The 27,584-nt window shown below is 33.5% G+C and overlaps 1 protein-coding gene across 1 annotated transcript; it reads right to left on the bottom strand.

Moving 5' to 3' along the window:
- Positions 1-134: 134 nt before the first annotated feature.
- LOC132727311 (exosome RNA helicase MTR4-like) lies at positions 135-24,694 on the bottom strand. Its single transcript, XM_060712745.1, has 24 exons — positions 24,537-24,694; positions 22,938-23,007; positions 22,143-22,318; positions 21,473-21,647; positions 20,559-20,649; positions 19,865-19,989; positions 18,413-18,511; positions 17,760-17,862; positions 16,723-16,857; positions 12,988-13,067; positions 12,273-12,383; positions 11,887-11,988; positions 11,065-11,190; positions 10,170-10,320; positions 9,297-9,541; positions 8,740-8,862; positions 8,017-8,127; positions 7,524-7,616; positions 6,366-6,461; positions 5,868-6,031; positions 4,753-4,915; positions 3,960-4,122; positions 1,622-1,726; positions 135-1,189 (listed from the first exon to the last, which is right to left on the bottom strand). The coding sequence occupies exons 1-24, from the start codon at positions 24,617-24,619 to the stop codon at positions 1,137-1,139; spliced, it is 2,943 nt and encodes a 980-aa protein (XP_060568728.1). The 5' UTR covers positions 24,620-24,694; the 3' UTR covers positions 135-1,136.
- Positions 24,695-27,584: the final 2,890 nt, after the last annotated feature.

The following is a 27,584-nucleotide window of genomic DNA, read 5'->3' as shown; positions in this document are numbered from 1 at the left end:
AAGCATTTGTAATCTTTGTGATGTTTGCTCAATGGGTATTGAAATCATAGAATATTAAGTTCGTAGCTGACAACAGGTACAACTATTTTGGAGTGAAATGGCTTGAGGAAATAGGAAGAACTGTAATGTCTGACTATTTTACATTATTCTTTTATTTTCAAGATAAGATAACCTCAAATATTTTCATTTTTCCTATGTATTACATATATACAAACTGAACTGAAACATAAACATTTTAAAAATGAAGAAATTGTTAAACACAAAAAAATTAACAAGAGGGCCATGATGGCCCTAGATTGCTTAACGGAGATCAATTACTACAACAGGTTGTTGTTCTTTGATTCAAAATGACATGAGTTATATATGGGGGGTGGCTTCTTCTTTCAAAATGATAAAGATTTAAAATATCTTTATATGAAGCAATAATACATGCATGCTAAACACTGAAGCACAGGGGCATTTTGTATTTTCACACACAATGTTCGTGTGTTTTCCTATAAAAGTAAACTTAAAGTAAGTGGCCACTAGAGCGGAGCCAATTTTGACTCGATGGCATTAGCTGAAAAATATTTTATGCTCCATGTAAAACATCTACGCTCTCTGCATTGTAGTTTCTACGTAGAAGATTTTTTAACGTTTGATGAATACAAGTACACACCATGGCAGGGCAATTTTGATCTTATATAACTTTTGTAAAGGTGCAATCAGCTATTTTGGCAACCGTGTGCATAACATGACCAAAGAGAGACAAAACTATACATGTATACTTCTTGCTTTCTATATGACGTAACTCCTTTACTTTAATAAGTGTCAGTATCCTCAATTTACTTTTTGATGTTTATCCAATTTTGAAGATTCAAAATACTTCTTGAATCTACATAAAACGGATGTCGTTTAACTGATCAGAGCGATAAAGTATCCTTGGAATATCCTTCAGCGTCAAGCTTTTATGCTCACTTATTTCTCATTTCTTCCAATTCCAAACTTTTGTATTACAAAAGGGCCATCTCCATACACTTGAAGTCCTGTTTATTATGGAAGTTATTTCACTGCATAAACTTATCAATCTGTGTACTCCATCCATATCATGTATTGTGTTTGAATATATTTGTAAAACGCAAATTATTTTTTATGCTTTATAAATATAAACTGGCTGCAAACACAATGTCTCTTTTCATGCTCCTTATACCTGAAAAGTACAAAACAATATTTGATATTACTCATGTATATAATTAAGAAATTTCATTATTTCAATTTACTTTGATTTTTTTTTATCTAAAGATTTAATGCTTTGTTGCTCATATGTTGTTGCTCACATATGGAAAGGTATCAAACGTTTACATCTTAAGTTTAAAATTGATTGTGTTGGAAGCTTATGTGACATTCTCGAATCAATTCCTGGTGTCAACCAGTACTAGGCATTGATTGTAAAGTATCTTGCAACTGCTTGGCCCTGATTGTAGAGAACAAAGCAATGCATCTGAGAAACAAGTCAATAAGTACTAATTTAAGAAAATAGACATCTTTTTTCCCTTGTCCTATGAAAAGCAGGGCCTATGCCGGCCAACATTTTAATGGGGGACCCAGGTAAGCTTAAAATGAAATGTAATCAAATACAAACCTTCATTGAACTTGTTTTCTAACTCTGTATTTCCAATAGCCTTAGCTGACTGAACCATTTGTCTTAATGTTTCTTCCAATCTTCTCATACATCTAATTATACTGCCTGAAAGAGTCATACAATTCTAAATTGACACGAGTTTAACAATACCATATCATATTGTAACTTTAGTGCAATATGTACTGCTAAACTTGTATTAAATTTAGAAGGACTTAACTTGTTACTGCACAAAGGTGACGATAAAAGAAATGCCTTGAGAGCCCTGTTATCACTCACCTTAATGAAGAGATGAAGATAAACATGTGTGCTCCCCCTCGGCCCCCATAGACTGCAACATGGGTTTTAAGCTAGCCTTTTATATAGGGACCTTATTATTTTGACACAACACATGGTTTATTTATGCTAGTCATGTGAAACAATTTATTTTGAAATCTCATCATCCATGCAGATGTCATGAAAATACATCTAAAGCAAATTTCTAAATTATAAATCTTGAAATATAGCTTGAAATAATAAGCCTGTCTCTCCATTTCATCCCATTTGCTTAGAAAAGGGAACAAAAGGGCCATGATGGCCCTGAGGTCGCTCACCTCTATAAAGGCACCCGGAGTGGGGCCAGTTTAAACCCCAGGGCTTTTATTTAAACAAACTTGGAAGACACCCATTAGAAGATGTTTCACGATGTTAAGTTTTTACTACACACATATAATAAAAAACAACGATCTAACCCCTCTCCTTCTGCTCCCCCCCTCTTCCACCCCCACCCCCTGGCAGGGCCAATTTAAACCCAAGGGCTTTTATTTGAACAAACTTGGTAGACACCCATAAGAAGATGTTTCATGCTAAACATCTAAGCTCTAGCTCATTGGGTTTTTTTAAAAGAAGATTTTTTAAGGTTTTACTATACACATATACATAAAACCAATGACACCCCTGGGGCGGGTCAATTTTGACCCCAGGGCTTTTATTTGAACAAACTTTGTAGACAATTACTAGAAGATGTTTCATGCTAATTAATAATATCTAAACTCCAGCTATTTGGGTTTTTTCAAAGAAGATATTTAAGTTTTTGCTATACAAATATAAGGAAAACCAATAACACCCGGGGCAGGGCCAATTTTGACTCCAGGGCTTTTATTTGAACAACTTTGTAGACACTCACTAGAAGATGTTTCATGCTTAATATCTAAACTCCAGCTATTTGGGTTTTTTCAAAGAAGATTTTTTAAGTTTTTGCTAAATACATATAAGGAAAATCAATGACCCCCGGGGCCAGGCCAATTTTGACCCCAGGGCTTTTATTTGAACAAACTTGGTAGACACCAATTATGTTTCATGCTAAATATCTTAGCTCTAGCTCTTTGGGTTCTTTAAAAGAAGATTATTTAAATTTTCACTATATGCATATAGGGAAAATCAAAGACCCCCTGGGGCGTGGCCAATTTTGACCCAAGGTCTTTTATTGGAACAAACTTGGTAGACACTCACTAGAAGATGTTTCATGCTTAATATCTTAACTCTAGCTATTTGGGTTTTTTCAAAGAAGAATTTTTAAGTTTTTGCTATACACATATAAGGAAAATCAATGACCCCCTGGGGCGGGGCCAATTTTGACCCCAGGGCTTTTATTTGAACAAACTTGGTAGACACTCATTAGAAGATGTTTCATGCTAAATATCTTAGCTCTAGCTCCTTGGGTTCTTTAAAAGAAGATATTTTAAGTTTTTACTATATGCATATAGGGAAAATCAAAGACCTCCTGGGGCGGGGCCAATTTTGACCCCAGGGCTTTTATTTGAACAAACTTGGTAGACACTCATTAGAGGATGTTTCATGCCAAATATCTAAGCTCTAGCTCTTAGGATTTTTTAAAAGAAGATATTTAAAGTTTTTTCTTTCGGTTGCCATGGCAACCAGAGTTCTGCATGGAATTAAATTCTTTGAACAATTTTTAAAGGTGACCACCAAAGGAACATTCCTGTGAAGTTTGGATGAAATTGACTTAGTGGTTTATGAGGAGATGTCATTTAAAGTAAAAGTTTACGGATGGACGGACGGCGGACGCAAAAAACGCGATCACAAAAGCTCACCCTGTCACTTTGTGACAGGTGAGCTAAAAACAAAGTCCCCATCATTTGGATAAACATTCACAACATTTCCAGAGTGTCAAAATCATCCACATTCAAACTACAAAAGCTGTACTGTCAGTGTAAGGCACAGCATTTTTAACTTACAAACTATTCAGTGAAAATATTCAGGGCAAGCATGAACCCTGTAGCTGCTATAAAGAAGATTGCAAAAAATAGTGTATGCTTAAAAGTTAATTCATACATCTTACCTTCAAATATGTCTGTCATTTTACAAATCTCAAAGAAGCTTGCACCACTACACCATGCATGAACCACATCCATCATGTTTGGTTTGAATGAAGTCACATATTCTTCCTCATCTATTTCAAGTTTTGCCTCCTTACTTACTCTAGCTATCCTTCGTGCTGTGTCCTGTACATAAAATAGCATTATCATTAAAGTACGAACATTTCTTATTATTTTGAAATGAGTAACAAGCAGACTTGGTCCAAAGTCCAGGACAAGAACTTTTGTTTTATGTCAAGTTGGAACTCTTAATAATTTGTTCACAGGGACTATATGTATTCCCATCGGGAAAAGAAATGCATAATTTCACATTTCTGCCAAAAAGTTTTAATTTCCTTTCATCAGTTCAAAAGACACACAGAGAGGACATAAAATTTTGAAATTCATACATAGTGTTAACATGTCTGTCAAGTAGATATAGGTTTAACACACAGAATTGACTAAACATTGCTAATGGACAAAAGACAAGGGACATCACATGATAGATACAAGCCTATTTTATTTTCAGCCATATAAAAAGAGCCTGAACAATGTATTCCCAAAACCCTGTGTTCAGTTCTAAAAACCAACATTTATAACAGATGCTGCCTTTTCTTCCCATTAGTGTGACATTTTCTACACGTACTTTATGTGTATATTCTCCCTTCAATAAGATTAATTGTTTTGTTAACAACATTGAATTAAAGTTCAACAAAACCACCTCAATCTTACTTCTTATTTGAAAGACTAATAAATGTAGTATCAACACCAACCAACCTGTAATAATCTGAGTGGTCCAGCCAGAGATTCTGTAAGTTTAGGTACATCATTGGAGCCTTCTTGGAACACAAAACAGCTCAGTAAAGCACAGGCCTGCTGTGCTGTCATATCATTAAACACACCATTAAACAATAGCTCTGTAATCATCAGCTCATCTCCACTGTAATAAAAGTGATGGTGTCACAATAAAGTTAAAAATAACTTTAATATATAAGGCCAATTAGCACGATGAAAACACAACAGCGGCTGTGGTGTAGTGGTTAGTATACTGGAACGGCAATCCAGAGACCAGTTGTTTGAGCCCTGGCTGTGGCATGTTGTTTTTTTTTGTGTGTGAGATTTTTCACTCTCCCTGTGTGTGTTCACATGTATTCTAATTATGTCAATACTGACTTCAAGTTTCATCTTGATATACCCAAAATTGACAACGGTCTGCTCCATAAAAAGAAGCTGGACAAGTTCATTTAAGAAACTCAGCAAGGAAAGAATTAAGCCATCATTGTTGCTAACATTCAGACGATTTATAGACACACATTCAGATGATACAAATATACTACTTGATTCGTTTTTACTTTTTAAGTCAAGCAAAAAAAACAAGAAACTTGTTCTTTTGCTACACAAAAATTTAATTATACAAAATTTATTTTAGTTTGATTGTATAAGCTTATAGACACACTTTCCAGCCTGTTCCTGGAACCAACCAGTACTGAGTAATGAGTGTAAAGTTTCTTGCTCAAGGAAACAACTTGCCCCTGATAGAGTTTGAACAATGTGTTTGGAGGTTAAGATCGATATATGTGAGGGATAAATAATCAAGAATGCATAATTTCTTGAATTTCCTTGTTTATTGTATTTATTAAACCACGCTTTTTCCTAAACCGGAAAACATCAACAGGTCTAACACCACTTAAAAAATAATACTTCTTTTAACAAAGGCTTATTCGATTAGAAACTATAGTTCACTCTTTAGAACAGTGTTAACCACTTGCAATGCTGCCACAAGTAATTATCTTGTTTACATGGTATAGAAAATTTCAAACAACTTCAAACCAGTGCATCATCCATACAATATCAGTTTGAAATTTGTCAAATAATGTTTTATGAAAACTGACCTGCTTATTTCACAAGCTACCCTGCCCTTCAATTCTATCACATCAGAAGCTGTACAGTATCCAAGGCGTCTAAGAACTCTTTTCCTGCACTTTAACTCATCCATTTGTAACAAGGATTTCTTCTTTTTCAACTCTACTTTTATAGCTTTAATCTCATTGGCTACCTGAAAAGTTCAAGAGGTCATGCTTAATTAGTACCTCATAATATGAAAGACTAGAGCGACCACTGATTGCTTGGTATTTCAAAAGGCAAACACATCGGAGAAAGAACATTGTGGTGAATGGTTTTCACAGACAAGATGGATTTCTTGTACAAAATTTAATAATATTTCATATTTTATACAATCTTATGGAAAGATACATATGTATCAATGGCAAATTCTGGATGATTGAAAGTCAAATTTTTTTTTTTTTTCACTTGCTATTTATTTAGAAATGGTTTTTAACAATAAATATCTTATCACCAACAGTGTCAGAGGACATTAATATATGACCTACCTTGACTTTCTGTTCATATTGGTTATACCATTCTTCCAGTTTGGGATCTTTATTCAAAGGATGAGAGAATAATCTGTGTTCAAATGCTTCAATTTTCTGAAAGAAAAAACATTCATTGCTGTAATTAACCATTTAATTGTTAAATATCTTAAATGTACTTGTACATCCTTCAATCTGGACAAAACTATTTATCATTTTAGGGAAACTTTAAGAACAGTGCAGACCATGATCAATGGGTACAGACATGACGGTTGATCTTGGTCTCTGCACTGGTCACATGGGTTGTTTCAGTTTCCATCAGTGCCCTAAATGCTTGAATAATGACATGGAAAATGAATTGTGGCATGGCATAGTGGTCAATGTGTAGAACTTGTAATCAAAGGATGACTAGTTGCTGAAGTTAAAACCCCATCAAGGACAATCTGTTGTTTTCTTTAGCTAGAAATTTAGACTCATTGCTCAGTACTGGTTGGTTCCAGGAAAGGATTCAAGAGTGTGTCCATAAATATATAGCTTCCTAGACAATCAAACTAAAATAAATTCTGTGTAAACTAAGTAAGGAAAACTGTCAACAGATTTGAATAGTCAACGAATCTGGTATATTGAAAGAACAACTACTGATCTTTACAGACACATTTAGGTCAAATAAGATGGTGTTAATTATTTTACTTTGGTATCTAAAAACATAATTAACATATTACAATCACAAATATTTTAATAACACAGTGTCAGTAGGATACTGATCCCCATCAAGTTTACTTAAACCTACCATCTGATTTAGGAGGATCATTGACAGCAAGTAAACAAAAGGGGCAACTGTGGCAGAGTGGTTAGTTAAAGTTGTTGACTTGAAACCACTTACTCCTCACAAAGGCCCCACCATTTACACTTTTTTGCTTGGGTAGGTTAAAAATACAGTCTCTAAAATGTTTATATATCCTTTTATTTGATCAGGTGATTCAAAGTTTCTTCCAAAATAACCCAACATATCGTTTTAAAGTAATTTTTTGGTAAAGTTCAGTTAAGGATCTGTAAAAGTCATGACCTCCAGCGTGTTAGCAACCAGTTGTGGATCACAAACATCTTATCAATCCAAAAACCTCACCAATTCACACTTTTTGTTTAGGTGAGCAAACAATATGGAAATCTTACTATTACCTTTACAACATCTTTCATAGATTTTTCTTTGATGCCCATATCTTCTACTGGGTCTAACAAGGGCAGACCATCAGGGAATCTTTTCTGTACCTCCTGCGGAAAATAAATAAAAGCTGTCAGAGTATCAGTATGCTTGACTGATTTAATAATGGACAGTTTAAAAAGAAAACAAGGGCTATAAGAGGACAAAGCACACTGTCACAGAAGTGCAGGCTTATCTTAGTCTGTTCTAGTCGCTTGCGTACAATCTGTTGCTACAAGCAGGCTAACAGTTGATGTGTAAGAAATTTAAGAAAAATTTCAATTATAAAACAAATACAAACAAACAGTGCCAAAATCATAAAACAAAATCATTGCAATAGTTTTTATGGACAAACATCACTTTTTTTCACTTTCTGATATATTGTCTTCTAAACCCGTCTTATTTTTAACCTTTTACTGGATAATACTGGATATTTACATCAATTTCCGATGACATATTTCATTTCCATACCTGTATAGATTTTCCGACACTCTGCCTGTTATCAAATGGCCGCAGATCTTTTGGTAGATATAGTCTAACAGCACTGATTTCTTGTATCAAATGTAACAGCACTGGAATAACCTGAAAGGGAATTAAAGCAGGTAAAAAAGTTATTTGTATGTAGACAGGACTGCATGAGTGAAATGCAACAACATTACAATGCATAGGAATAAAAGTAGTTTACCATTTTGCTTTGCATAAGTATACATCGTCTAACAATGATCTATGTCAAATACAACTCTAGGTAATATTTCAGCATGTCAAACAAAACACAATTATTATATGTTTGTAATAATAAAATATAGAACTTTTCTTTTTGTTAGATTTTATATCGCACCAACACAGTATAGTAGGTCACATGGCTACTTTTCAGCTTTACTGGTGGAGGAAGACATAAGGTGTCTTTCCCACTTCACATTGTTTCATTCCAAATGTTTTAGTTCTAGCCTTTACTGTATCAGAGAAGTTTTCTAAGTTTTTATTGTATAAATTTAGAAAATCCCATGAGCCCCCGAGAGCTTGGGCTAACATATGAATCTGGTTGGGAGTCAAAACAGTCAGACACTAGACAAACAACACCATTTCAATATCCCTATTCCCATGTTATCAGAAAAGCATGATAATTCAATGAATATTATTATCTTGTGCCAACTACATTTAACTTAAATCTTTTGAAAATCTACATAAACCTACCTGCATTTCTCCAAGAACACCAGGAGGACTTGGTTTAACCATTGCGGAGTTACGAGACTTTGCAGACTCTTTAGTCATGTTTACTAATACTTCTGCAACATAAACTGGCCCCTCTTCAGATGACTGTAAACATTCAAACAGTATGTCTGATTAGTAATTTCATGATCAAAATTTGCTGAAATTATATCCCCTAGCTTTGTATTAAACCGCCCAACATATTTATTTACCATTAAAAATGGCCTAATTAAAAACAACTCCCTGTCATATGTGAGAGATGGCCAAAATCATCAGATCTCCTTGCAATGCTTTGTCTGTTTTAACGACTTTTACACCTGTTATTTGCTAATCCAAGTTATTAGGGGAGGGGCATTTATTAGAAAACTTACAGTAACTATAAAATCCAAAAGCCAAGTCACTTGCTGAGGTCTAATCCTTGTCATGACATTTTGTACTAGATAATAAATTAAACAACTTCTGAAAAGAATTAGTAGAAAGAAATGTATTCCGGTTGACAGGCACACTTTTGAAATTGAAAAAAGTTATACAAACACACTTACCTTACTTTGATTAGCCTTCTTTTGAAAGTTTACTATCATGCCCCAACTGAAATCATCCGTGCCATTTTTGACATGCACAAGTCTACCAGGCTGCAGGAATGGTAAGATGTACTGGGGTTTCTGTATGTAGGTCAATAACTCTTTACTGAGATGATCTAGCTGTTGTCTTAACTTATAATATGATGACACTTGATCTTCATTAGCCACTTCACATTTATTGTACTGCTCTTCTGTTTTCTTTAATTCTGGATTATAAAAATACAATTATTTCAGTAACATTGATTGATGCTAAACACAGCTGATTACATTGTTGCAAAACAATCATAACAAGAGCTTATCACTGACAAAGCAGCAGAACCCTACTAGTATAAAGTTGCCTGTTGGCCTGTTTTTGTTTTGTTTTTGTTTTTTCTATTTATTTGGTTAATAAGCCAATTTTTACACATTTCTGTGTCATATCTTGATGATGGGTCCACAAAACTGGCTTTACTCAGTAACTAACCAAAAATCATCTATTTTTACACAAAAGACCAGCTATTAATCATACATGATTTCTTAATCAGTTGTAAGAGACAAATGAACATTAAACATCAAATGTCATGGACAAAGTTTGCCTCACCAAAGGATCATACAATCCACCCCTTAGCAAGCAAACATATTCACAGATTCCCTACCTACATTCTATATAAATGTGGAAATTGACTTAAAGGATCAGATTTTTTAATTTGACACATAACTAGGAATTACTCATGCCTGTATAATTTCAAGGAAACTGACATAATCCTGAAAGAAAGAGACATAAATATTTGTACTTTATTTATTCATTTTTTCTATATTTAGTTATCACAATCTTCCGGCCATTACGTAACTTACTTTCAATGAGATCAGGTATAGCAGCATAATTCTGGAACTGATAGAATGACCTTTCCAACATATACTCCGGGTTGATTTCTTCAACACGCAGCAAGTTTAGCACCATGTTGTATGTTAAATGAAACGCACTATTGAGAGGATCTGCTGCACCCTGAAATATGTATAAGAAGTAATCATTAAGAATATTAGAAGATATCTTCTTATTTATCAAAATAATCACACAAACAAGGCTATATAGAAAAAAAAATTGTACCGAGAAAACAAAAATAATTTTTTAACACACAAGCATGGCAATACATACACATAAAAGCAAATTTTTGTGTGAAAACAAAAATTTATTTTTAATTAAGGGAAGAAGTTCATTTATGAAATTTGTCTGCAACATGTTTTATTACTAATGATATTATCTGCTAGTGAAAACGAATGCACATAAATATCTTCTAATCACATTATTATATACTTTGAAAATTTCCTTAAAAATGATAAAAGGTTTTGTCAATATTGAAAGAATGAAATTTTTGAAGAAGTTAATCCAAGCCCTACTGCTTTATTTTTTTGTTTCAGTATATTTCTAAATAATATAAACTGACAACACTCATGCAGTTGGTACTCAGAATCATCACTCCACACCAGGAACATACAGTCTAGAGTGTTAACAAGGATTTACTTTAGCCTAGAGACCTAGTTTTTGATCCACCTGAGTTAACATTAATATGAACATCCTGTTATTGACAAAGTTTGAAGAAGATCAAATCAAAATGATGACCTTTAGAGTGTTTTATGGTGTTTTTCTTTGATTCAGTCTTCAGAAAATGATCCTATGAAATTAAACATGAACAAAATCATTCAGCCACAAAATGGTCATAACAAAACACTGAATATCTAAGATCAGTACCTTTAAAACAAGTTTACCAGCTGCAGGGGGCATCTTCTCATCTATCATTAATATAACAATACCACGATCATCTAAGCCACGCCTACCAGCACGCCCACTCATCTGTATATACTCCCCTGATGTCACCTGAAACATGAGTTTTACTTAACCTATATTAATGACTATTTGTAATTTAAATGATTGTATCAAATATTGTTGATTACTCAAAATTTTAAAAATTTAGCAAAAGACGCTTTGTAAGTTTTTGCCATTGACTTTCTCCAGGTTAATAGCATATCCATCCATCATTCATTAAGTCAGATAATCTTGTAATACACATGCCTGGTCCTAGTGTGCATGACTGGTCCTTATGTACATGACAGAAAAAAGCACATCATCTTACACAAAAATCTAAGATCTGGGCACCTTATTTTCACTCAAGTTTCTAAATGAGTCAATGTAAATAAGTGACCACAGGGTAAGGCCAACTTTCATCTAAGGACAACATTCATATAGCTTTTGTTTAGGACCACAAGATTTAGGTTATTTTTGTACTTCCCAAAGAGCATTATCATTGAGTTTCACCAGACAAGAATGATTTTTTGTTTCATGAAATATCATTCAAATCTTATTTCCATTTTCAACTCTGAAAGTTATCATGCTCAACAGACTGCTACAAATAACAAAATTAATGTATTTCTGTAGAGGACCATTCTTATTAAATTTTATCAAAATCTATCCAGTCATTATCTGTACAAACAGACTAAAGGTCTAATTTTTGAAGATCCTAGAAACACCATTATTTTTTCAAATGCATGAAGACTGCAACAAAGGTATACATACCCATCTAAAATCCTTTCCATCAAATTTCCGCGCACTTGTGAATAGAACAGTTCTAGCAGGCATGTTTAAACCCATCGCAAATGTTTCTGTGGCAAATAAGGCCTGAAATCAACCATTATAGCATTATTATTATCATTATTACTATCACTATTATTACCATCATTATTACTGTTACAATCATTATTATTATTACTATCAGAAAACAAAAAGTCAAAGAAATGACTTTCCAGGGTGCTTACAGACATCTAATGGTAAAATTCAAGCACTTTTTCAGCTCTTTAAGAATGTTTCCCATTTTTCAAGCATATTCTGTTGCACATATTTCATTTGTAAGCAATGATAAAGTAACTTAACTTTACAACAGAAAATACTGGAACTTTATATACCTTGATTAAACCCTCTGAGAAGAGAATTTCTATGGTTTCTTTGAGTAATGGTAGAAGCCCACCATGATGTATACCAATGCCTTTCTTTAGTAAAGGTAGAACATGCTCAACCTGAAATACAAAATAACATTCTTTCTTTAAACTTAATCATTAGTCAATCATGGGCTTTAATTTGTATAAATTTTGCACAGGACAACGAAGAAATACTATAATGTAAGTACCATAGCTGTGGTTGGACTAGAAGATTTTTTAAAGATTTGCTTTTTTGTTACCAAAGCAACCAGTGATCTTCATGGAATCATTTGAAAACCTTAGCAGTGTTTTATAAAAGGACCATCCCTTCAAAGTCTAATTAAAATTGGTCAGGTGGTAGAAGAGAAAATATTGTTAGAATACTAGAAATATGTCCACAGGACACTTATGCCCACACTTCATTTACCTTTCACGGTGGCATATTTACATATTTATGGTATGCATATTTCATAAAAGTCAAGCAATATTAATAAGAAATATACGTAACTAATAAGTTACTTGCAATGCTACTACCAAGATGATGAAACTTAAGCTTAAAACAGACAGACAGATGTTTAAGTTCCTATTTAAAACAGATGTTTAAGTTCCTATTTAAAATGTATCAAATTTTTAAAAACCAAGGGACGGTTAAATGATACGTTCATACTTCATGTCTATGCTTTAACATGTGACCTTGACTTACCTGAGGTAGTTTCTTGTCTTCATCAGAGAGAGCATCAATAGCATTGTTAAACACTTCCTGTACAAGTTCCTTTTCCTCATCTATAAATAGAGGATATTGACTGAGTGTAGGTTCAATACTAAATTTATTGAACAAGTTGAATACAATTATATTACGCGAGCCTCTGGCAAGCAAAATATTGTTTTATTCAACTTGTTAAATAAATTCAGTAATGAACTAATACAAATTTAATATTCTATTTATCACATTCTCAAAATAAAGAATGTTTAAAGTCAAAAAGAACAATTTTTCATTGATGTTCCTATAGTATAATGCTTACATTTAGCATGTCTTTACACTATGTTTGTCATAAATATATGAATAGCCGTGCAATACCATTTTTTGGCACAGGTATGTGATACATTAATCATAAATAATCGTTATTGGTTTAGATTTTGACCGGGAACAATAATCTTGAAGAATTATTTCCAGTCCCAAAATGGAAACAAGAGGGCCATGATGGCCCTGAGGTCGCTCACCTGTATATAGGCCCCCCAACACCCCCCCCCCCCATCCAAACGTTGCAGGGCCATTTTAACCCAAGGGCTTTTATTTGCACAAACTTGGTAGACACCCATAAGAAGATGTTTCATGCTAAACATCTAAGCTCTTACTCATTGGGCTTTTTAAAAGAAGATTTTTTTAAAGTTTTTACTATACACATATAGTTAAAAACAATGACACCCCTGGGGCCGGGCCAGTTTTGACCCCAGGGCTTTTATTTGAACAAACTTTGTAGACACTTACTAGAAGATGTTTCATGCTTAATATCTAAACTCTAGCTATTTGGGTTTTTCCAAAGAAGATTTTAAGTTTTTGCTATACACATATAAAGAAAATCAATGACCCCCGGGGCGGGGCCAATTTTGACCCCTGGTCTTTTATTTGAACAAGCTTTGTAGTCACTCACTAAAAGATGTTTCATGCTTAATATTTTAACTCTAGCTATTTGGGTTTTTTCAAAGAAGATTTTTTAAGTTTTTGCTATACACATATAAGGAAAATCAATGACCCCCGGGGCGGTGCCAATTTTGACCCCAGAGCTTTTATTTGAACAAACTTGGTAGACACCTATTAGAACATGTTTGATCCTAAATATCTTAGCCATAGCTCTTTGAGTTCTTTAAAAGAAGATTTTTTAAGTTTTTACTATATGTATATAGGGAAAATCAATGACCCCCCCGGGCCAATTTTGACCCCAGGGCTTTTATTTGAACAAACTTGGTAGACACTTATTAGAACATGTTTCATGCTAAATATCTTAGCTCTAACTAATTTGGTTCTTTAAAAGAAGATTTTTTAAGTTTTTACTATATGCACATAGGGAAAATCAATTACCCCTGGCGCGGGGCTAATTTTGACCCCAGGGCTTTTATTGGAACAAACTTGGTAGACACCTATTAGAACATGTTTGATGCTCAATATCTTAGCCATAGCTCTTTGAGTTCTTTAAAAGAAGATTTTTTAAGTTTTTACTATATGCATATAGGGAAAATCAATGACCCCCTGGGGCGGGTCCAATTTTGGCCCCAGGGCTTTTATTTGAACAAACTTCGTAGACACCCATTTGAACATGTTTCATGCTAAATATCTTAGCTCTAGCTCTTTGGGTTCTTTTAAAGAAGATTTTTTAATTTTTTACTATATGCCTATAGGGAAAAATCAATGACCCCCTGGGGCGGGGCCAATTTTGACCCCAGGGCTTTTATTTGAACAAACTTCGTAGACACTCACTAGAAGATGTTTCATGCCAAATATCTAAGCTCTAGCTCTTATGGTTTTTTAAAAGAAGTTATTTAAAGTTTTTTCTTTCGGTTGCCATGGCAACCAGAGTTCTGCATGGAATTAAATTCTTTGAACAATTTTTAAAGGTGACCACCAAAGGAACATTCCTGTGAAGTTTGGATGAAATTGGCTTAGTGGTTTATGAGGAGATGTCATTTACAGGGCGTCAAGTGAATATTTGTCCAAAAAATATAGGACTTTCCGCTGAAATATAGGACCATTTTCCCAGAAATATAGGAATATATAGGATAAGAAAAACAAAGAGCTTTTGAACTTAAAAACCTCCTCCACCCACTACACTCTCCTTTTATTTACAAGTTACAAAAGGTGTAACAATTTCAATACTTCAATAAAATTATGACAATTAATAAAATGACATACTTGGAAAACTAGCATAAATAAGTAAATTAAGCAAGTAGGCACTGTTCTATATCTGTGTCCATTCATATGCCAAACTACTTATTTTAATCATAGTAACTGTTAATTTATAATCTTTTAACCAGGAATACTAACTACATTGGCCCACTGTAACATACATTTGACAACCTGTTTGATTAAGATGTTTGTGTTGCAACAAAAAAAGGTCAAATGCTGCTAAATTAATCACGCTTCTGCTTCTTGGAATGAGATGAATGTGGCACACTTTATTCCCCTAATGACTTTGACATGTTATACATCTTCATTATATAAAGCATAAGTTAGTTTTGGTAAACCAACAGCAGTACCGGAGCTTCCTGACCTGAACTTTCACTCTCTGCTGTGTTTGAAGATGCACTAGGCTTTAATTTCTTGTGTTGTGACCATTTCGCATGGTGAAGTATTTGATTAATTACACAGTATACTATTGTCACATTTGATTTCTGTCTTACAAAGAGTACACCTAACAATATGATCTGAACTACCTTTAACACACCATGACCAACTTTTTTCAATGTTAATTAATTAAATAATTAATTATCAATAGGCATGTTTACCATTGTTAATAATATACTTTGCTCATCCTTGAGTAAAATATTTTAATCACAGAAAATTATTGAAATCCATGATATTTTAACATGAATAAAAAAATGAATGAACCATGTACAGGAGGCTGTTATCTATTTAACAGGTCAAGTTGACCTTATCTTTCAAAAAAAACTATATTGTGAAGAATTTTAAACATCGCATATATAGATCTACTTTATGTGAAGTCAAAACATGTTTATTTTATATTTATAAAGAGACTGTGAATCAATTAAAAATATTTTCTAATATCAAATTTGAGCATAGAATATCTCAACTTGAAACAGAATACTTGTTAAAATAAAGGACAGCTTCACCTGCAAGAATGTTTGACTACCCTTTAACAAATCCAAAAGGTAAAACTGGACTAGCTGGGCTGGGCAGGGTTGCTACACTTGAAAGAAACATGGATTTTGAAGTAAATGTTGCACATATATACAAACAGATGACACAAACTTCTTGTAATATACAGTACTGGTTTTGCTCCATAATCCAATATTTCTTGCTTACCCTTAAATATAGGAATTTATAGGAATTTCACAGAAATATAGGAATTTTCATGAAAATATAGGAATTTATAGGAATTACTCCAAAATATAGGAATATATAGGAATTTATAGGAAACTTGACGCCCTGCATTTAAAGTAAAAGTTTACGGACGGACGGACGCTGGACGGACGGACGCCGGACGAAAAGCAATCACAAAAGCTCACCCTGTCACTTTGTGACAGGTGAGCTGAAAAACCTCACTGGAGTCCCTTTAAAAGAGACAGAATAAAATAGAATAGCATCAAAGATAGTTTACTGTTATTTGTTAGTTATTCTACTTATAGCAAGGCAAGTTTAAATGATGGACAAGCAACTTATTATAATATAACCATTCTATTTTATTTCAATCCAATCAAATACCTGTGTTGAAATCTAATTTTGTCATCTGCAGTGCGTAGGCCTCACAATCTTTCTTACTAAAACTAAACACTATCACAGGAGCAAATTGTCTCTCTAATATCATCTTAACAATCTTGTAACAATTTGTTTCTTGGTCTGAAATAAATAGATAACATTTATAATATATAGCAATTTACAATCAAATATAGAGAGTACTCTCTAAATAGCAATTTAAATATATAATACAGAAGTGTAGTGATTTACTATCAAATACATGAGTACTTCCTTAATCATACAGCAATTCAAAGAAGTCTTTATAAATCTAGTGATCAATACACATGGTCAATTTTGACCCCAGGGGCATGATTTATATAACTTGTAGCAAACCAAAAGGTGATGCTATAGCTCATAAAACTGTACTATTTAAGAAGAACATTTTTAAGATAATTTAACTTTATATGTCTATTTCAACTCAGTGACCCCAGGGCGAAGGCATTCTGGGCCACAAGGGCATGATTTAAGTAACTTATGTACATGTTCACTGCATACTACATGAAAAATTTCTAACCTCTGAACATTGAAGTCTTCTAAAAGTAGATTCCTTAGACAATCTTTGTAAAGCCAGTGATCCTTAAAAGGAAAGGCTTATTTTGACCTCGGGGTTTGACTTACATAACTTTTGTAGAGGACAACAAGGTGATATTACATGCCAAATATCTAAGCTGTTGACAGTGTATTTTCCGAGGAGGATATTTGTTGAGACTTATTTTAGCTCTTGTGACCTACTTATGCATCAGACTGGAAGTATTCAAACAAATTCTATACAGGGTCACCTATAGATCATTCATGTCAAGTTTGCTCAATATCCACCATGTGGTTTAGGAGATATTGTTTAATGAAATTGTTGATAAAAACAATAGACATCCAACGAACGAAAACCTATTTATGACAGACATGTTGCTATCATGACAGCTCACCTCTTAACACTTTGTGCCCAGATAAGCTGAAAAGCAGAAAAAAGTTGTCCCTATTAAAGGGTTAATAAATCAAATTCTTACTTTTAAATCCTCCTTTTCTTCCTTTGATGTCTCCTTTAGCAGCATCTCCTGCTTCCTTCAAGACAGACATGGCAGTGTTGAAATTCTCTTCTTTAAATTCACCCTACAAACAAAATATTACTCTGATGTCATTTCATGTCGCTAGGTGTTTCCCATCTTTCCCCTAAAACTTTGTCATGGGTATAAAAATGTCTAAAAAAAAACAAATTCCTAGTTATCTATATTTTTTACAAATCATTCTTGAGGAAATGAATAGTAGATAAAATCATTCTTGCATATCAGACTGGTGTTTCCAAAAATAGTAAGAACATAGTTTTGGACAAAATGGGAAATTGTTTTTATTGAGGTAAAGAATTTAAATTATGATGGAATATGGTAGAATATGCAAGAAAAAATATTTGACATGTTTGCAGTTCAGATCTGAATATCTGTCCATCCGGAACCTGCCCATTGAGTGTTAACGATGCTTGCCAAGTGCCCATTGGCAGGTTCCCAATATTACGATCTGAACTGTAACATATGACAGATATTATTACTCTTAAATAATAAGCAATTTATAGAACAATAAAATTCACATTTCAAACAGTGAGGAAAGCTAGAACTATTACTGAACGGTGTACCATTTTGTGCTCTTGTGAGCTAAAATAACTTACATTTTCATCTACAACAAGGTGTATACCATCTCCTCCTGCTGGAAATATATAATGTTGTAGTGGAGTTGGTCTGTAGTCTGTGTACACAACATGACATGGCTGAAAACAATTCAAACATCATAGTATCATAATACAGTGAAACATGATTATAAGGAACTTGTTTGGATCATATTACTCAAGTTACTGTTCTCAAGTGTTTGTTAATCAGATTTGTTGGGGTTTAAGTCAAACTGACACTTTAAAGATCATGGTATGGCTGTCATGGATGGACAATTTTTTTATCGATATATCGAGAGACAAATGTTGACAATATATTGATAAATCGAATTTAACAGTACATATAATGAAAAACATTTAAATATGTGTTTTACATTAGGATCATGGTGTTATGCATGCTTGTTTTAAACATTACAAATACTAAAAACTAACAGAAAGTTTGCTTTTTCTGTTATTTTTGTCACTGACATTTGAAAACAGAGTTAAAGTTTAAGTTAGCAAAGAAAACTGGAAAAAAGTGACTTCTCTTATTAGGCAAAATAGACAGGTATATTCACAAAGAGAAATAAATAAATTTTAGCTTGTATCGATATTTGAAAATGTGTATCGATATTTTATCGGATGATGAATATCGATGATATATCAATATCACGATAATCAATGACAGCCCTAGATCATGGTGCGACTTTCCAGCTTTAATGGTTAAGGAAGACCTTACTTGCCCCTATGTATGCCTTATTCTCATCGATATGTGCCTTCCCATCGATTCATGACCTAAATAAATGTCTGGTTTAAATACTTCTGCAAGGACATACACCATCCGAAAAAACTACACAAGTTTTATTAGACACTTGATTTGACAATTCTATCCAATCAAAATGCGTAATTGAACCAGTGTAAATGTGCTTACCCTACAATCAGCTTATGACCTAATTACTTTAAAATATTTAATATTGATGTTATAATTTATCAAACACACTTACAATTAAGCCAAAAAAATATTCATTATGCTGTTAGAATTAACTTAAGACTTTGAAACATATATTGATCAGATCATACTGAAAATAACCATGCAAACATTTAATAGTGAGAGCACCTATATTTTTATGACGTCACAGGGTGAATGGGATTTCACGAGTCGATGGGTAAGCGTCCAGCTGAGCAAGACATTCATGGTTGACATGTTCAGATGCTCTAATCTTTGAGCGGTTGTTTTTAGAAGTATTTTAAAGCTTTTGAACATTTAGATAAAGAATTTATTTAACAAATGCACTAATTGAACTGTATATATGTCTGATATTTGTTGTGCAAGTGCAATTTTTCCAAATAAGAGTCACAAATCGACGAGAGAAAAGCATACATTATTTCAGGAACAAACAGGCACATGAGTTGAATAAATGAAATTATCACTGCCTAAAAACTGCATTACCTAGTACATGTATATACAATATGTACCTGTTTATGAAGATGACATATCCATTCAGCAAACTGTCTAGCATTTGGTATGGTAGCTGATAAGAATACATAATGTACATTGTCTGGTAATAGAATAATTGTTTCTTCCCAAACCACTCCTCTCTCTAAATGAAATAAAGATATCGTTAGAAATGATTGATGCTCTAAAACAAAGTAAGTAGCACATGAAAGAACGGAGCATGTGTAAGTGAGAAAGCTGTTGAGGAAATAAACAGTTAATAGATAGATCCATTCAGAAAGCAAACTTATTTGTTTCGATAGTTTTTATACTTATCTCAGCAGTCAGTTCACAAAACAAGCTTTCCCGAAGGACTAATTTTTTGTCATTCTAACACAGTAAAGGTCATATGGCTACTTTCCAGCTTTACTGGTGGAGGAAGACCTAAGGTGCCCTGCAGTGTATTATTTCAGGCAAGAACAGGCACCTGGGTAGAACCCACTGACATTCTGTAAGGTAGCTGGATAGCTTCCTCACATGAAAGAAGTCCATGTCTGGATTCAAACACACAGGGGCGAAGGACAAGTGCTTTGAAGTCAACTACCTTAATGGCTTGACCACAGATGACCCTCAGTTGCTATAATACAACATATCTGTATAAAGTTTATTATACATCAATGTTAATTGGATGAAGTAAATTTCTTATCATTTTGCCAATTAAGCAATCATATTTACCTTTATCTCTCATATAATGGATTTCATCAAAGATTACCCATCCAACTTCTCTCATTATTTCAGAACCTCTGTACAACATACTCCTTAAAATCTGTAATATATCATTAATGAAGGAGCTTTGTTATTGACAAAAAAATGCAAATATGGCATAAATGCCCACTTTCCTTCAGCAGTTAGTTATACTTAGTAACTATTACATAAATCACAGTTTCTATAGTTTTTATGCAAATTTCAACACATTTTTGGTCATTATGAACTGGTTTTCCAGGATAACTAACCAGTATTAACTGTTTTTCTCCGCAATTGACCAAATACTTATTTCACATAATATCTAAACTAGCAGTTTCAGTATCTTTCTTAAAAAGGAATGTAATGCACAACTTGTCAAATATCTTATAGGCTTAATGACATTGTTCAGATTTGATTTTCATCTCAATTAAAAATAATTTTTTTATCAAACTTAAAACAAATATTCTACAGATTATCATATAGTCAGCCAATTATAGCTTTTAAGTTAAATTGTCACTGTAATGGTCATATGGCAACTTTCCAGCTTTACTGGTAAAGGAAGACTTCAGGTGCCTTTCCATGCATTATTTCAGACATGAGTGGGAACCTAAATAGAATCATTGAAATTCCTTAAGCCAGCTATCCAGCCTCACATTAAGTATCAAAACTCCCAGGCATGATTCAAACCAACAGCAGTGAGGAACAATGGGTTTTTACGTCAACAGCCTTAACCAACCCCATGAGAAAGTGGAGGCAACTAATACTGGTAAACTGCTTGACAGCCTGCCCAGGAATGATGCATTGGCTGACCTATGCTCTGGTAAGTTCAATGTGGCTTACTGCTGTGATCCGGTGTGAAAACTTCCACCACCACCATTCCCATGATAGAAGAATAAATTACAAACCTCTGTGGTCATGACAAGACAACTGGCTGTGGGGTTAATTGTAACGTCTCCAGTCATCAAACCAACATCCTGAAACTCCTCAAACAATTCCCTATACTTCTGATTACTCAGTGCCTTAATTGGTGTTGTGTATATTACACGCTGTTTGTCACGTAACGACATAGCTATAGCATACCTGAAATGATTCAACTATGAAACAATATCAAGGGCAATAACTGCAAACTTATGCAAACAATACTTATGGCTCTTAGACAATGAACTACTCATCAATGAGATTTGTCCATCTGTTTCAAGTTGATATGGCTAATACTTTTTGAGTTATGCCATAGACAAAGAAATAAATATTAACAAGACTGCATTTGTGAAATGCGATGCCACCACAATGTAAAGTTTATCATTTTGCTTGTACATAATATTATGTCTACATCCCCTAAAATATTCATTGTCAAAAAGAACTCAAAGTAAATATTTCAGCAAATGAAACAAAACACTATATATATCTAATGTATGTACATTTGTAACTCATAACTTTGTAGTCAGGAGAGCTAAAACAAAGAGACATGGCAGTACTTTTTTCATTTAAAACTCCCTTCAAGTATATATGTGACTTTGACCTTTGACACCATGTGATGACAAAAACTAATCTCTCAGCTAAAACAAACAAACTTACACAGCCACAACAGTTTTTCCAGCTGAAGTGTGAGCAGATACCAGCACGGACTGGTTATTTTCCAAACAGAGCAGGGCTTCTTTCTGAAACGGATCTAGTATGAAAGGATATGTCTTGGCTGGCTCAGTATCTACTGGTTTTAACGGAACAAATTCTTCTTCTGGAGGCACAGCAACCTGTAATATAAATTTGTAAATACCATTCTAATGATTATCTTCACTATTAAATACTCTCTAAATCTCTATAAAAAATTCATTTGGTAATACTGAAGATTCATAATAAATTTTCATAAAAAAAGTGACAAGCTCATGTTTATTGGCAAAAAGAAGAGTGTTAAAAAACTATATATAATATCTGTCCAAAGGAGATGGGTGTCCTCACTTACTACTTCACAATTATGTCATTCATTGAATGGACAACATAACAGCAGCACAGTGTGACAGCAGGATAGACAAACAAGAACAAATGTAAATGCCGCACCTCCTCCTCGTTGGAAAGTGGGGTGGGGGGGGCTAAAAAAGCTTTCAAACTGTTAAAAGTTTAACAATAATAAAAAAAACAGATTTTGATGATTTTTTGTGATGTTTTCAGGATGACGGTTTAACCCATTTGCTTAAGATCACTCTTGTCAAGTTTAATCAAAATCTTCACAGTGATTTAGTCAGCATTGGCTTAAAAAATAGTTAATTCCAATAGATGACACATTAGATCCTGGACATTTAGGGATTCTGAACATTCTGGTCTCAGGTGAGCTTTCGACAAATATTATGTTTTATACAAAGATTGTTTTTTTACCTCGTGTAAGCATGCCTCAACAGTTTCTACTGTGTGAACCTGGATTCTCTGCATGACTTCAAGGTGGCTCCTATAGAAGTCAAAAGAAACAAACTTCAATATTTGATGAAATTGTAAAAATTTAGAAACAAGAGGGTCAAGATGGCCTTAGATCCCTCAAACTAAATTCAACAGGTAGAAAAGGTTCTAATCCTATTCCTGTAACAGGGCTCGAGCTACTGGGCGATTCGGGCGAAATAGTCGCCGAATTCCGTCTGACTTCGCCGACATCCTACATGAAAGCGAAGATGAAGTCGCCCGATTTTATTGATCCATTATTGAAAATTACCAACAATAACTGTGAATAACATGTTGTGTGTGTTTGCTTTATTTACCCTCGCCGCCAGAAAAAGGGACTGTCATGCATCTCAATCAACCAACATGTCATAAAAGTCTAATTAACAGACACTCGAGGAACAATTAGACTCCGCCCACGGCGAGATTACCGATACGTGCGAGAAACCAATCGTAATTCACGTTTCAATCGAGGCGACATTATTAAACCAATCATTAAATCGCTAACATACAGTAACAATTATTTATGATGGACGGATCAAACGTCAATTAAATTTTCACTATCGAATGATTGTCAGAATTAAGAGGACCGCTCGACATATAACTGTAACGGTACTTTTAAATGAAAGTTATGATAAACTTTTTTGTCGACGAGTTAAATTTGATAAAATTGACGGCGTATTACACTGTATTTATTACAAATGTAGTTAAATTAAAGATCGATTCTTTCGTTTAATATCTACTTTCATTTTCTTTACAACATAAGTGAATATGAATATAATGTCCGGCGCAAGCTTTTTAATAGTAAATCAGAAGGGAATAACTGTTAATCCACCCATGATATGATCCATGATAGGAATCAACTATGGCTTTTTTATCTTCATTTAATGCAATGGTTGCATTACATGATACTCATTCTTATTATTACTTGTTTCAAACTACTTTTAAATTAAAATTGAATATTCTGTTGTAACACAAATCCAATTCATTTAATAAGATATGTACAGTGAGTCAACATAATTGCAATAACATACAACAAACATCGATAAATGAATCTCCTCACTTCTCCCTAAAGTCTCCCCACTTCTCCCTAAAGCAGCTGGAGGGAGAAGTGACTTCTCCCTAAATTTTGAACCTAGCTTGAGCCCTGCTGTAACCCAACTTTTAATTTGGTATCAAGCAATTGCATTTGATGTTGATTTCAGTATTGAGTGATATGACAGGTCAATTATTCATAAATTTCTCATTACATTTTTCAAAGGTGTATAAAAACTCAAAGAAAATTTATTAACAGTGTATAAATATAAAGCTGCCACCCCCCTCCCACTTCCCCCCCCCCCAGTAACCAAAAGGAGAAAAGTTAGAATGCTTCTTTTTCAATGATTTTTAGAGATTTCATTTGCATATGCCATGACAGCAGCCATTACCCCCCCCCCCAAAAAAAAAACAGGAATGAGACATTTTTTACACCAAAGCTTTAATTTGGGCAAACATTCTTTTGGGGGAGGATAAAATCTATATAAATAAAACAAATTTAATATTTACCCAGTTCCCTCTGTCTTTGCTTTTTTACTATGTTGATCTGTATTAACATCTTCAGCTGCAGTCCGCTTACTGGAAATACTCATCAACAGTTTTTCTGTCCTGTAAAGACAAATAAAGCTGTAATATGGATACCAGTGTTTTCTCAACCAGGTTCAGGGCAAAAAAAAATTCCCTTATAAAACTAATACCAGAATACTGCAATGTTCCCAATGAAAAATAGACAGCAGTTTTCCAAAATTCTGTCAAATTCTCAAAATTGAGAAATAGGGGAAATATATATACTTCTGGAGAAGAGGAAGAGGCTAAATTTCTTAAAACAGCACTGATGTTAATGGGAAAATCCAGTTTAAATTTTATTTTAGTAAAGCCATGTACTATTTCTTATTGAAAACACTTAAAGCCTTTAAAAACTTAAATCCAAATAAAGCTGTTTTTATGATCATCCATGTGTTGAGAAAGTAGAGCAAGCAAAGTCAAGGGGGTTAATCCATGCGCGCGCATCCTTAAAGTTCTGATACCGCGAACACCTCATCGGCCGGTATTTCGAAGAAAAACGAGTGGTGTGAAGAAATCAGAAAAGGTATGAATTTAATTTGTTTTGCAAAGAAGATGTCCTAACTTCTAGATTTTATATACAAAATGTCTTGAAGTAACTCTTTTCTGTTTTGTCAGTATTTCGCGTTGAATGCGATTTTGATTCTGGATAGTGCGTACACCCGGCGTTGAAATGTTACAGAAAATGAGCAAATATCGATTAAACTGGCCGTTTTAAACAGCTGGAAGTTATTCTGTTGTAGAATCCTTTTCAAAAATATATTTTCAACCTTCGTTCCAATTCATTTGTACTAAAAAAGTATTTAAACGCACTATTTACAGAAAACAGAGATTATGATATTGCGTACACTCTAAAAAAATCAAGATACTGCGTACACATAACTATGCAATTGATAGAAAAATTTTATCCGAAGCAGGCTAAGGTTTATAAAATGATAAAACGGATTGCATGGCAATCATTTAAAAACTACATCCTAGAAAATGTTTAGAATTAACATTTATTTATGCAATTTGTTAAATGTTTATGTAATTTAACCTGGTGAATAATTGTCTTGATAATGTTTTTATACTCTATATTTCAAAATAAATTACTTCTTACAGTCAATTTTATATTTTATTTCAGAAAATGAATGTGTGTCGATTTTGTGGTGAATTCTTTGCCAGTGAAACTTCTCTCAGACAACATGAGGCACGACATCGGCAAGATGGTCCCTACAAATGTGATATATGTAGTCAAGTGGCTTTTTCGGAGTACCATTACAAAACACACATGCCGCGCATTCCTCTGAACGTAAGTACGAATGTATATGTCGCAAATCGTTCAAGACATCTCATGATTTAAAACGCCACGAACAAAGAAAGAGCCAAACAAAGGAATTCAAATGTGATGATGTGGCTTGGACTTCTCTAATAATAAAGATGTTAGTGATCACAAAGATAAGCACGAGAAAAGAAAACGTCATAAATGTGGAAAGTGTGGCAAAGCACTCAGATATAAACACTTCATGGGCAAAAACATGGTTTATTAAATTGCACAAGAAAGCATATATTTGGAACTTGAACTAAAATCGCTTGCAGCAAGTTATTTCTTTGGAATGCGTTCATGTTCCACGAACTTTTATCAGTGTTTCCTTTGCCACACTTTCCACATTTATGACGTTTTCCATTCTCGTGCCTATCTTTGTGATCACTAACATCTTTATTATTAGAGAAGGCCTCTTTGTTCATAGCGTTTTAAATCATAAGATGTCTTGAACGATTTGCCGCATTTACATTCGTACTTGCGTTCTGAGGAATGACGCTGCATGTGTGTTTTGTAATGGTACTCCGAAAAAGCCACTTGACTACATATATCACATTTGTAGGGACCATTTTGCCGATGTCGTGCCTCATGCTGTCTGAGAGAAGATTCACTGGCAAAGAATTCACCACAAAATCGACACACATTCATTTTCTGAAATAAGATATTTATTTGACTGTAAGAAGTAATTTATTTTGAAATGTAGAGTATAAAAACATTATCAAGATAGACAATTATTCACCAGGTTTTAAATAAATAACCTAAACAAATTGTATAAATAAATGTTAATTCTAAACATTGTCTATGATGTAGATTTTAAAGAATTCTTTAAAAGGGACACCCATGCAATCCGCTTTGTCATTTATAAACCTTAGACTGCTTCGAATAAATAGAGGATATTAATTTTGTTTGTTTTGCATGTAAGATTGAAATATAATTTCACTGAGTGAACACCAGATGCAATATTTTCACGAGTGGCGTAGCCACGAGTGACAATATAATAGACGGTGTTCACGAATGAAATATATTTTAATCTTATATGTAAAACAAATAAATTTTCTTTTTATTTCATGCTTTATAAGTGATTTTAAGTATTTTTTTTACTGATTTTGCCGCGTAATGTCGCACATTCTCCTTTGTGACGTCATAATGTCACATCATGATGTCACATCATCAATTTTGAAATATAGTTATGTTAAATTTCTCTAATTTTGCTAAATTTTTAACATGATGTATGTTGACATCGACTTTCTTTTCCTAAGGAAGCAAACTTTACGTATGACGGCACTTATTTCAGCCAGTTATTCCATTTAGTTTAATTTTCTTTTCATCCGCATTCAGATATAGTCCGGCTACAGTGAAAATTATATTTTATAAATTGCACTAGATCTAGTGGTTTATCTGAATATAATCATTTGATATATTACAATAAAACACTGGAAAGCATGAAATAAAATGTACTTTCTATCAATTGAATACTAATGTGTACGCAGTATCTGGAATTTTTTTAGAGTGTACGCAATATCATAATCTCTGTTTTCTGTAAATAGTGCGTTTAAATACTTTTTTAGAGCAAATGAATTGGAACGAAGGTTGAAAATATATTTTTGAAAAGGATTCTACAACAGAATAACTTCCAGCAGTTTAAAACGGCCAGTTTAATCGATATTTGCTCATTTTCTGTAACATTTCAA

This window comes from Ruditapes philippinarum, unplaced genomic scaffold (genome assembly GCF_026571515.1).
Source record: "Ruditapes philippinarum isolate M1 unplaced genomic scaffold, ASM2657151v2 ctg2729_1_1_1_1, whole genome shotgun sequence".
Lineage (NCBI taxonomy): Eukaryota > Metazoa > Mollusca > Bivalvia > Venerida > Veneridae > Ruditapes > Ruditapes philippinarum.
The sequence above is the reverse complement of the archived record's forward strand: the minus strand, read 5'-3'. Positions and strand labels throughout refer to the sequence as shown.

Coding starts and splice junctions, on each gene's coding strand:
- LOC132727311 (XM_060712745.1), bottom strand. CDS start 24,619: ATGAGTATTTCCAGTAAGCGGACTGCAGCTGAAGATGTTAATACAGAT. Junction 22,319..22,937: donor TTGAGGCATGCTTACACGAG/GTAAAAAAACAA, acceptor TTTATATTACAG/GTTGCTGTGCCTCCAGAAGA. Junction 1,190..1,621: donor AGAAAACAAGTTCAATGAAG/GTTTGTATTTGA, acceptor TGTACTTTTCAG/GTATAAGGAGCATGAAAAGA.